Raw genomic sequence first — 13,510 nt, forward strand, 5'->3', positions numbered from 1 at the left:
CATATCACTCTAAACTTTCTAATCCATTCATCTATCCAAGTCTCTTTTAAATAATTTAAACAAAAAGAGTACAATTTCCTTTCAATTATCCACTGATGTCACATCTTCATTTCATTCTCAGAACCAAACACAACAACTGCCACTGCATCGACCACATCCGCCACCAGCAGCGAAACAACAGGTATGAGGATAATGCAGCACCAGCATTCACTGATCAAACTTAAAAAAATACATTATTAACTTGTACTCCAAATCATTTCAATTGTGTCAAGCAGATGGAAGTAATCTCTATGGCTCAATATGTCCAAGCTACGGATGATCAGCCATTGAAGCTTCCTCCATTTGCCCCCAGCGGTTCCATATCACTCTAACACTATCCAATCCATGTATCTGTCCAAGTCTCTTTTAATTAATATAACTGTTCTTGTCTCAACCACTTCATATGGATGCTTGCTCAATATACCCACCACATCTGTGAAATAGAACATTTTTCATGATTCATAATATTCATCACAACACCAAAGGTTAACCATGCAATTACTCATTGAATCAATAACATTACTTTTCTTCAGTTTAATTTTCCATGCTGCTCTCGATATGCATTATGAAACAGTTTTCTTTCAATATCTATTGATGACACATCTTCATTTCATTCTTAGAATCAAGCACAACAATTGCCACTACATCGACTTTGTCCGCCACTAGCAGTGAAACAATAGGTGCTAGGATGATACAGCACCAGCATTCACTGATCAGGATTTAAAAACATATCTTACTTATCAACACGTGTCAATCAATAATGCAGTTGTAATTGATGACAAAGTAGAATTTTATTGCCTAACAACTTCAATTAACTTTGAAAAGCAGTCGCCATTTTAAACAACCCAATAGATTAAGTAGGAATATCATGCATGTAGTCAAATAAGCCAATAATGAAAGTCGGGAAATTATTCATTCATTATTCGTTAATATCGTGGATGCTTCTTTGTTTGAAAAATAGCAGCAGATCAAATGCTCCAGTTACTAGTTACATGGTTGCACTATGTCAATATGCATCATCAGAGTAAAAACAAATAATTAAAGTCATCTTGGACTTCCAGGGACATTTTACTGTACATATTAACATATTTAAATTGCAACTTGTACCCCAAATCTGGGCAAGAGTAATTTGGAAATAATGATTAAACTGGTCTTGTCAACCCCTCTGAGCATCAGAGAGTAATTGTGTCAATCAGAAGGATGATGTCACATCTTCATTTCATTCCCAGAACCGAACACATCAACAGCAACTGCACCTTATATTAGTTACCACCACATCAATATAACAGTCGTAATGGATGACAGAAAACAGTGATAACTAGTGTAGATTTTTTTGTACAACATCTTGCTTTCACTTTGATAAGCAGTTCACCTTGTAATCAACCCAATAGTTTAAGTAAGAATACCATGCAAGTTGTCAAATAAGCCAAGAATTAAAGTCTGACAATTATTCATTCATTATTTGTTAATATCATGGATGCTTCTTTTTTGGGATATAGCAGCAGATCCAAAGCATCAGTTATTACTTAGATGATTGCATGCTACTTATAAAAGTTTCAGCATGAGTGTGCTGTCATGTATTTTAACTAATATTTCTCTGCATATGTGAAGATTCGACAATTTCTGCAACCACAGAAAAAAGCATATCCACAAAACAAAGTACAATGATGACCTCTTATACAACAGAATCAACATCAACAGAAACAGGTACCATAAATCACATCTAGTGCACCGGATTTGGGCAAGGGAAATTTAGAAATAATGATAAAACTTATCTTCTCAACCCCTCTTCGACTCAGAGAGTAATTGTGTCATACAGAATAAAAATAGTAAGAAGAGATTCCTGCAAGAAAAAACAGAACCAAGCAAATAGGTACAAAACATACCTGCAGGTTTAAACTTACCGCTGGAAGCAACAACGCGCCAGCCAGCCAGTCGTTGCGCAATGCGTCAGATGTAATGACGCGCATGCCAACTGGTGGGCTCTTCATGGAATCATTCACGTGACTCCGAAGTAAAATAATTTCCACTGTCCAATATGATCAGCCATTGAAGCCAGCTCCATTTGCCCACGACGGTTCCAAATCACTCTAAACTTTCTAATCCATTTACCTGCCCAAGTCTTTTTTAAATAATATAACTGTTGGAACAACTTCATATGGATGCTTGCTCCATATACCCATGTTCGTTGAATTCTAGGTAACATTACATCTCATCAGTTATCGTTTATGTTGGAATATCATGCAAGCAGTCAAATAAGCCAATAATGAAAGTCAGGCAATTCTTCATTTATTATTTGCTAACATCATCGATGCTTATTCGATTTGGAAAATAGTTGCAGATCCAATTTACCAGTTACCACTTCCATGATTGTACGATGTTAACATGCATCATCAGATTAAAAAAAAATAACATATTCTTGGACATCCAGAGACATATTATTTGTAGCCATGAGTATACTGCCATGTATTTTAACTGATATTTCTTTGTATATGTGAAGATTCAACAATATCTACATCCACAGAAGAAAGTACATCCACAGACCAAAGTACAATGATGACCACTTATACAACAGAATCAACATCAACAGAGACAGGTACCATAAATCACATCCAGTGCACCAGATTTGGGCAAGGGAAATTTAGCAATAATGGTAAAGCGTATCTTCTCAACCCCTCTTCGACTCAGAGAGTAATTGTGTCATACAGAATGAAAATTGTCTCTACGGCCCAATATGTCTCTTTTAAATAATATAATTGTTCCTGCCTCAACCACTTCATCTGGATGCCTGCACACTCGGTGAAAAAGATCAGATCAGGTTCTTATTATATCTATTCCCTCTAACCTTAAATCAGTGCCCTACAATACTATATACCCAACCTGGGTAAAGACTCTGTTCATTAATACTTCTATTTCAACATGATTTACACAAATCTATCAGATCAACCTTCATCCTCCTTCAATCCAAGAAATAAAGTAAAGCCTGCCCAACATATGTGTGCAGATCAGCTCTTATACTGGTTATATCCTCAAACGTTTTGCAGTTTTGTACAAAGTGCTGGCCTTGAAAAACAATACTAAAATGAACTAGCGACATTCCAGATAACTAGGGATATTAGGAAGCGTTATTGACTTGTGCAAAAAATGATTTCAGTTGATTGGTCAGAAAGGGCAAGATTATTTTGGTAACTATGGAGATAGAATGATAAATATAACAGCTAATGCTCAGTCAAATTTGCATGCACAACTTCAGTATTTTCAGTTGAAGACTACTGCATTAAACATTTTACCATAACGTGGTGAAAATCAAAGCAGAACACTGAGAAAAAAATTATATTAAGTAATTTATCGTATTCATAGGTATCTTCAGAAATCAAAATGTTATCCATACAATTATTTGTTGAGTTCTTGGTAACATTATATCTCATCAGTTATAGTTTATGTAGTTTATTTTTAATATCATGGATGCCTATTTGTTTGGAAAACACTAACAAATCCATTGCACCAGTTCCCACTTACATGATCGCATGATGTTAATATGCATCATCAGATTAAACATAAAATAATAAGTTTGAACATCTATGTACATTGTACAAATGTAGCAATGAGAGTGCTGCCATGTATTTAAACTGATATTTCTCTGTACATGTGAAGATCCAACAATTTCTGCAACCACAGAAGAAAGCACGTCCACAGACCAAAGTACAACGATGACCTCTTATACAACAGAATCAACATCAACAGAGACAGGTACCATATGCAGTATTACAACTTGTACTCCAATCTGGGCAAATGATCAAACTTGTCTTGTCAACCTTCCTTAGACTGAGACAGCAATTATGTCACACAGAATGGAAATAGTCTCTATGGCCCAATATATCCAAGCCACGGATGATCAGCCATTGAAGCTAGCTCTATTTGAGTGGCAGTTCCATATCAAACTATTATTATTTCACATGTTTATTTTTCATTGCTGCTCTTTACATACTTTAGGAAACAAAAAAGTGTTTAATTCACTTTCAATTTCCATTAATGTCATATCTTCATATCATTCTCAGAACCAAGCACAACAACTGCCACTGCAACGATTACGTCCGCCACCAGCAGCGAAACAACAGGTATGAGGATAATGCAGCACCAGAATTCACTGATCAAACTTTAAAAAAATACTTTATTTATCAACACGTGACAATCAATAATAGGTCGTAATCCATGAGAGAAATATAATGATAACTCAAGTAGAATATTGTTGCCTAACATCTGGAATACACTTTGAAAAGTAGTTGCCATTGTAATCAACCCTATAGTTTATGTAGAAATGTCATACATGGTCAACAAAAGTCAATAATGTAAGTCAGACAATTATTAATTTAACATTTCTATTATTGTGGATGCTTCTTTGTTTGGAAAATATCAGTAAATCAAATGCACCAGTTACAAATTACCTGATTGTATGTTCCTGATACACATCATCAGAATATAAAATATAATAATTAATGGCAGTTTAGAATTGCACTCCAAATCTGGGCATGGGAAATTTGGAAATATTGATTATACTTGTCTTGTCAACTCCTCCTAGACTTAGAGAGTAATTGTGTCAATCCGAATGGATATAATCTCCTTGGTGCAATATGATCAGGCATTGAAGCCAGCTCCATTTGCCCACGACGGTTCCATATCACTCGAAACTTTCTATTCCATTCATCTCTCCAAGTCTCTTTTGAATAATAGAACTATTCTTGTCGCAACCACTTCATATGGATGTTTGCCCCATACACCCATGTTCATTAAATTCTAGGTAACATTACATCTCATCAGTTATAGTTTATGTTGGATTATCATACAAGAAGTCAAATAAGCCAATAATAAAAGTCAGGCAATTATTCATTTATTATTTGTTAACTTCATCAATGCTTATTCGATTTGGAAAATAGTAGCAGATCCAAGGTACCAGTTACCACTTATATGATTGTACGATGTTAATATGCATCATCAGATTTTTAAAAAGTAGCATCTTCTTGAACATCCAGGGACATTTAGGAAACAAAGAAGTGTTTAATCCACTTATCAATTGCATTAATGACACATTTTCATATCATTCTCAGAACCAAGCATGACAACTGCCACTGCATCGACTACATCCGCCACCAGCAGTGAAACAACAGGTATGAGGATAAATGCAGCACAAGTATTCACTGATCAAACTTTAAAAATATACATTATTTATCAACACGTGACAATCAATAATGGGTCGGAAGGCATAACAGAAATATAGTGAGAACTCGAGTAGAATATTGTTGCCTAACATCTGGAATTCACTTTGAAAAGTGGTCGCCATTGTAATTAACCCCAAAGTTTATGTAGAAATATCATACAATAGACAAAAAAGTCAATAATGTAAGTCTGACCATTATTAATTTAAAATTTTTTATTATTGTGGATGCTTTTTTATTTGAAAAATATCGGTAGATCAAATGAACTAGTTACAACTTAACTAAATTGATTGTTTGTTGCTAATACATCATCAGAATAAAAAATAAAATAAATAATGTCAGTTTAGATTTGTACTCCAAATCTGGGCATGGGTAATTGGGAAATATAGATTAAACTTGTCTTGTCAACCCCTCCGAGACATAGGGAGTAATTATGCCAATCAGAATGAAAATAGTAAGATTAAACGAGAACATACCCGTTTGAAGTTTGATCTATATTTTATGAGCAGTTACGACGAGCAATTATGTGAAGAGCCCGACAGTCCACATGCGCGTCAATCTTCAAAGCAGCGGTGTGAAATCACAGATAGCAGTAGTTGAAGAGACATTGTAAGATTAGGGAAGACTAGAACTACCAGATGACCTTAATGATACGAGGGTTGAGAGCGGAGGGCACGTAATTGCTCATCGTAACTCCTCATAAAATAAAGATCAAACTTCAAACTGGTAAGTCCTCATTTAATCTTAATATTTTACTTCGGAGTCACGTGAGTGATTCCGTGAAGATTTCAAAGCTCTGTGATTTCATGCCGTGAACACAAGTCCACACAAGCACAACTGCATCAGTTGACCACAGTTGACCACAGATAAGGGAAACATGCAATGACATAGATTTAAAACATGCTGATGCTTTTTAATGAATCGCATTAATAATAATAATAGTAACCCCTCTCATCCGGGAGGAAACTATAAAACAGAACCTAAAATGGAGTTGGCAAATACCCCCGGTCTGGCAATGGGCTATGATAAAATGTTTGGAAAGTTCGTTCATTTGACCATCCTGCAGCCACTGGGATGTGGTCCAGCGGAACATTCATAACCCTTGCTGCTGATGTTGTTGCAGCCCTGGTGGAGTGAGATTTGAAAATATTAGTATCTACTCCTGCATTTGCCAAAAACCCGTTTTAACCACGTGGAGATGGTCTGAACTGATACCGTCTAATGAGGTTTTTTGTAACTAACAAACGTTGCTAGTTCAGAGCCTCTAAGGCTCTTGGTGACCTTGACGCATTGTTGCATATGTGTGACCACACATAACCGAAGATCCATGAGGTATGCCATTCAAAAACTAGTTTGAGACCTGATGCCCATGGTCTGCTCTGCTTAATTAAATCATAAACATAAAATATTATAAATAAAAATTATAAATAAAATATTATAATATTTGCAGATGTAACTATCCTGTCCAGTCGCAATTATTTAGTGACTGAACAGGGAAAACAGGGAATTACAGACCAGTTAGTCTAACATCGGTAGTGGGGAATCTGCTAGAGTCAGTTATTAAAGATGGGATAGCAGCACATTTGGAAAGTGGTGAAATCATTGGACAAAGTCAGCATGGATTTACGAAAGGTAAATCATGTCTGACGAATCTTATAGAATTTTTTGCGGATGTAACTGGTAGCGTGGATAGGGGAGAACCAGTGGATGTGGTGTATCTGGACTTCCAGAAGGCTTTCGACAAGGTCCCACGTAAGAGATTAGTATACAAACTTAAAGTACACGGGCATTGGGGGTTCAGTATTGATGTGGATAGAGAACTGGCTGGCAAACAGGAAGCAAAGAGTAGGAGTAAATGGGTCCTTTTCACAATGGCAGACAGTGACTAGTGGGGTACCGCAAGGCTCAGTGCTGGGACCCCAGCTATTTACAATATATATTAATGATCTGGATGAGGGAATTGAAGGCAATATCTCCAAGTTTGCGGATGACACTAAGCTGGGGGGCAGTGTTAGCTGCGAGGAGGATGCTAGGTACTGCAAGGTGACTTGGATAGGCTGGGTGAGTGGGCAAATGTTTGGCAGATGCAGTATAATGTGGATAAATGTGAGGTTATCCATTTTGGTGGCAAAAACGGGAAAGCAGACTATTATCTAAATGGTGGCCGACTAGGAAAAGGGGAGATGCAGCGAGACCTGGGTGTCATGGTACACCAGTCATTGAAAGTAGGCATGCAGGTGCAGCAGGCAGTGAAGAAAGCGAATGGTATGTTAGCTTTCATAGCAAAAGGATTTGAGTATAGGAGCAGGGAGGTTCTACTGCAGTTGTACAGGGTCTTGGTGAGACCACACCTGGAGTATTGCGTACAGTTTTGGTCTCCAAATCTGAGGAAGGACATTATTGCCATAGAGGGAGTGCAGGAGAAGGTTCACCAGACTGATTCCTGGGATGTCAGGACTGTCTTATGAAGAAAGACTGGATAGACTTGGTTTATACTCTTTAGAATTTAGGAGATTGAGAGGTGATCTTATAGAAACTTACAAAATTCTTAAGGGGTTGGACAGGCTAGATGCAGGAAGATTGCTCCCGATGTTGGGGAAGTCCAGGACAAGGGGTCACAGCTTAAGGATAAGGGGGAAATCCTTTAAAACCGAGATGAGAATAACTTTTTTCACACAGAGAGTGGTGAATCTCTGGAACTCTCTGTCGCAGAGGGTAGCCGAGGCCAGTTCATTGGCTATATTTAAGAGGGAGTTAGATGTGGCCCTTGTGGCTAAGGGGATCAGAGGGTATGGAGAGAAGGCAGGTACGGGATACTGAGTTGGATGATCAGCCATGATCATATTGAATGGCGGTGCAGGCTCGAAGGACCGAATGGCCTACTCCTGCACCTAATTTCTATGTTTCTATGTTTCTAACCCATTGTGCTGAGACCAGCGCCATGAGGATGACTACCTTATGAGAGCCGGGCCAAAGATAAGGATGTAGCTGGAGCCCCCTGATGAAGAAGTGTTAACACAATGTCAATATCCCAGACTTCCCTGTACTTGGGCCTGGGAGAACTTGTGTTAAAGATATCCTTTATAAACTGGATATCAGATGGTGAGACCCGACAGAGTGGGTCCCGTTCGCTGCAGCAAATATGATGAGAAGGCACGTTTGGCACAGTTAATGGCACAATAACTTAATTTATTGTCAAAGGCCCATTTGAAAATGAACTGCAAGACGTCAGTTATCTCTGCCGTATTAAATGTAACATTAGCATTTAAACAAAAATGTTTCCCATCTCCTGAAGAGGAAATGTACTGCTTTTTGATGCTTTCCCTGCTCTCTGCATTGAGCACACACATGGATCTGTGTGTTAATCCAAGCCGCAGGAGCAGCTTCTCGGAGTCTGCATGCCAATGAATTGATTTTATCATGCAGAGGCTGGTTTCCCGAGTCACAGGCTGAACCAGCAATGTTTTATGTTTAGAAAAACCATATAAGGTTCCATTATATTCCCAACATAAGCAGGAACCATGGCTGCATAGGTCAGTCAGACAGTACGAAAAAACCTGAAGTGCGATCGTGCTGAATTTATTGCAAGACCCAACTGATGAAGCAAAAATGGAGAACAGCCAAAAAAGAACATTTTTGTAACCGGTGAATGAGCCTGGATACAAACATGTTGTTATTCGGTGTTCCATCGAGCCATAATGTCATAAAATACTTGTGATCCAACATCCATTCTGTGTTGTCATGATTTTACATGATGATACATCAGCACCAAATGAGGTTAGGTAAATATGACAGGACACTTTGATTTTAATGCATCCATGTGACTAACATATGCCACCACCACAGTGTATCAACTTGGAATTGAACATGCAGATTATACCTATTTGCACAATAACCCTTTAACTCATAGAATGCACCTAGTGTCTATAGGTAGTTGATACCAAATAACTGAAGAATTGGTAACTCATGCAAATCCCATCTGCCTCCGTAACTAGAGATGGCACTCGCAGTTTTCCATCTTTGAGCACACATCAGTTCATAAAATAACTGAAAATTTACTGACCAAAACCTACTGGAGCAATGCTGAATACTGTTCGTCCACCATTGTGACTTTGGTACTCAGCTGGTAATAGCATAGGTCTGTTAACAATGACCAACATGGCACCTGAGAGGTTACTACTTTGCATGTTTTAAGTTCTGATAATGGAAAGGCCCAATTTGCACAGCTGAAGCACAGCTACTATATTGCCATTTGCATGATGAATAGAAGGCTGCTTCAAAACAAAAAGGTTGTTACTGCTATTTTGTTTCCAATCTCTTGCCCTAGGGCAGAGTCACAGACAAATTAATAGCTGGAGGTAGATCCCAATAATCAATAACCCTAGTTGGTGTCAACTTAAATTTAACTGGATGGATGAAGAACCTCAATTTCTCAAATATAGTTTGCGGCTGAAACAGTATATTTTAGCAAAATACAGCATTTAGAATATCATCCAGATAAACCATAACAAGTGTTTTTGAGCTCTGAGCAGTCCAAGCAACGGTTTAGTAATTTGGTAAATAACGTGGGAGCTGAAGTTAGCTCATTTTGCAACGCTTTAACTGTTATCATTGCCCCATCCAGATAAATTTCAAATGTCTCCGGTGATCCCTGTGAATGGGAGCTTATAGTATGTTTCTTTGTGATTGATGCATGCAATAATGATCCTATAGAAATCAGTTGTTAGACAGTAACAATGTTCCCTATTCTGAAATGTCTATATTGCACATGCGAGTTAATCAAGGATGAACCGACATCCTTCATCTTTCATAATGAACAGGTCACGCCTGCCATAAATCCGTGCCTGCCTCGAACGACAACTCTGGCCAGATTCCCGAGCCTGTCTTGAAAGGCAATCCTGGCCATAATGCTGAGCCTGTCTTGAAAGACAACTCTGGCCCCAATTCCAAGCCATGCTTGGAACCCTTATATACTGTGCAGTATAAACTAATCACATGTTATCATTTTAGTTATAAACGGATCTGAATCTCATGTTATAAGTGTCATTTGAACAAAAACAAGTGTAAATATTACCAACTTGTAAATGGTCCACATACCCCATGTTTCGGAAGAACCAGACCCACCCACATCCATGGTTACCGGTGATCTTATAGTAAGCCCAAAGGCACCTGATGTGGGTTCTATTTCTGTCCTTGATAGGAGAGCAGGACTAGTAGGGTGCGTGGATTCCATATTTTCCTGAGGCCGGCTTGGGCCTTAGCCTGAAAGACCTCTGCCCAGCTTTCAGGCTGTCACCAGCTTCAGTGAACTGCTTACTGCCGATGAAGGCGTGGGGTGTGTCGTCGCCGAATCGATGAAGCTTTGCTCGTCGTCGGTACCTTGATTATTCCGACAGCTTTTGCTTCCTCATGCAGGTATTACCTGTTAAATAAGTCTTACCTGAAGAGAAGATTTGGCGCTGGTTTCATCCTGGATTTCATGCCCACTCCAATGTCACCCTTGATCACGCTGTTCACTGCCGGCACTTGTAGCGTGAGGGGAACTCTGGCCCATTCCCGGTTTTCTGACAATGGCTAGTAAGCAACTCTTCTGGCAGCAACACCTTCATTTGCGAGGATTTCCTTGAAGCCATACATATGTGCTCCAGTATGTTCCATGGACATAATCTCGAATTTGAAGTCAGTTATACACTGACCACTCGCACTCCCCTCCATCGAGAGAGAGATTCGTAGGCAGCCCTGAAACAGGTGCTGCTGCAGGCCCCTGAGGGTACCTGTGCCCTTCGTGCCTCATGGTATGCTCTCCGGCTATACCTTCAAACTCATGTGTCAGAAAACTGACCCCGAATGCTCCCATCCTCAGAGAAGGAGACATTGTGCAGCACTGAAACAGGTGTCGCTGCAGCAGGCCCCCGAGGAGACCCGGGTAATATAACTCCCTCCTTTGGAGCATATCATTGTGGAGCAACTTCTCCATCAGGTGCTCCATGTGGGTTAGACATCCGAAGACGTTACCCATTGAAGGAGGGGAACCCTCCTGGCATGACTCGCCCGATTCCATAGGCCTGACCAACATATTATTGGATTTACCCCCTTTCAGGGGCACCACAGCAGTCTGGGAGCCGCTGACTGCATTGTCAGCGACTGGGGTAGTGAACCCGACGGTTGCCGGCTACCAGCGCTTCCGCGGTCCTGACCGGGATCTGCCCACGGTCCATAACCGGTTTCCCCGCGGCCCGTCCGGACTTCGCCCCGAAAATAATCAGCAGGAAACTTCTGTAAGAAGAGATTCCTGCAAGAAAAAACAGAACCTGGTAATAGGTACAAAACATATCTGCAGGTTTAAACTTACCGCTGGAAGGAGCAACGCGCCTGCCTGCCAGTCGTTGCGCCATGCGTCAGTCGTAATGACGCGCATGCAAACTGGTGGGCTCTTCACGGAATCACTCACGTGACTCCGAAGTAAAATAATCTCCACAGTCCAATTTGTCCAATATGATCAGCCATTGAAGCCAGCTCCATTTGCCTACGATGGATCCAAATCACTCTAAACTTTCGAATCCATTCATCTGTCCAAGTCTCTTTTAAATAATATAACTGTCGCAACCACTTCATATGGATGCTTGCTCCATATACCCATGTTCGTTGAATTCTAGATAACATTACATCTCATCAGTTATAGTTTATGTTGGAATATCAGTCAAATAAGCCAATAACGAAAGTCAGGCAATTCTTCATTTATTATTTGCTAACATCATCGATGCTTAGTCGATTTGGGAAATAGTAGCAGATCCAATGTACCGGTTACCACTTCCATGATTGTACGATGTTAATATGAATCATCAGATTAAAAAAAAATAACATCTTCTTGGACATCCAGGGACATTTTATGTGTAGCCATGAGTATGCTGCCATGTATTTTAACTGATATTTCTCTATATATGTGAAGATTCGACAATTTCTGCAACCACAGAAGAAAGCACGTCCACAGACCAAAGTACAACGATGACCTCTTATACAACAGAATCAACATCAACCGAGACAGGTACCATATGCAGCATTACAGCTTGTACTGCAAATCTGGGGCAAATGATCAAGATTGTCTTGTCAACCTTCCTTAGACTCAGACAGCAATTATGTCACACAGAATGGAAATAGTCTTGATGGCCCAATATGTCCAAGACGCGGATAATCGGCCATTGAAACTAGCTCTATTTGACAGTGGCAGTTCCATATCACTAATTTATTTCACGTTTAATTTTCAATGCTGCTCTTTACATACTTTAGGAAACAAAAGAGTGTTTTATTCACTTTTAATTTCCATTAATGTCACATCTTTATTTCATTCTCAGAACAAAGCACAACAACTGGCACTGCATCGACTACGTCCACCACCAGCAGCGAAACAACAGGTACAAGGAAATATTATTTATCAACACGTGACAATCAATAATGGGTCGTAATGGTCTCTATGGCCCAACACACGGATGATTAGACATTGAATCTAGCTCTATTTGACAGTGGCAGTTCGATATCCCTCTAATTTATTTCACATGTTTAATTTTCACATACTTTAGGAAACAAAAGAGTGTTTAATTCACTTTCAATTTCCATTAATGTCACATCTTTATTTCATTCTCAGAACCAAGCACAACAACTGCCACTGCATCGACTACGTCCGCCACCAGCAGCGAAACAACAGGTATGAGGATAATGCAGCACCAGGATTCACTGATCAAACTTTAAAAAGTTACATTATTTATCAACACGTGACAATCAATAATGGGTCGTAATCCATGACAGAAATATAATGATAACTCCAGTAGAATATTGTTGCCTAACATCTGGAATACACTTTGAAAAGTAGTCACCATTGTAATCAACCCTAAAATTTATGTAGAAATATCATACAAGTAGTCAAAAAAGTCAATAATGTAAGTCAGACATACCAGTTTGAAGTTTGATCTATATTTATCTATATCTATATCTATATATATATATATTTTGATCTATATTTTATGAGGAGTTAAGATGACGGATTACGTGAAGAGCTCGCTAGTCCGCTTGCGCGTCAATCTTCAAAGCAGCGGTGTGAAATCCCAGAAAACAGTAGTTGAAGTGACATAGTAAGATTAGAGAAGCAAATATGACTCCGCTGTTAAAAAATGGAGCAAAGCAGAATAGTGGAAACTGCGGCTGGTTAGCCTGACTTCAGTGGTTCATAAGATTTTAGAGTCCATTATAAAGAATGAGGTGTC

The 13,510-nt window shown here is 39.2% G+C and overlaps 1 protein-coding gene across 1 annotated transcript in view; it reads left to right on the plus strand.

The window, feature by feature from the left end:
- Positions 1–13,510, plus strand: part of LOC129703781 (uncharacterized) — a 212,231-nt gene that overhangs the window by 34,843 nt on the left and 163,878 nt on the right. The window contains exons 18-26 of the mRNA XM_055646491.1: positions 122–181; positions 1,651–1,746; positions 2,540–2,635; positions 3,694–3,789; positions 4,098–4,157; positions 5,145–5,204; positions 12,202–12,297; positions 12,605–12,664; positions 12,895–12,954. Of these exons, the coding sequence (XP_055502466.1) occupies positions 122–181; positions 1,651–1,746; positions 2,540–2,635; positions 3,694–3,789; positions 4,098–4,157; positions 5,145–5,204; positions 12,202–12,297; positions 12,605–12,664; positions 12,895–12,954 (684 nt within the window). The remainder of the gene's footprint in view (positions 1–121; positions 182–1,650; positions 1,747–2,539; positions 2,636–3,693; positions 3,790–4,097; positions 4,158–5,144; positions 5,205–12,201; positions 12,298–12,604; positions 12,665–12,894; positions 12,955–13,510) is intronic.

This window comes from Leucoraja erinacea, chromosome 14, assembly GCF_028641065.1.
Source record: "Leucoraja erinacea ecotype New England chromosome 14, Leri_hhj_1, whole genome shotgun sequence".
Classification (NCBI taxonomy): domain Eukaryota; kingdom Metazoa; phylum Chordata; class Chondrichthyes; order Rajiformes; family Rajidae; genus Leucoraja; species Leucoraja erinaceus.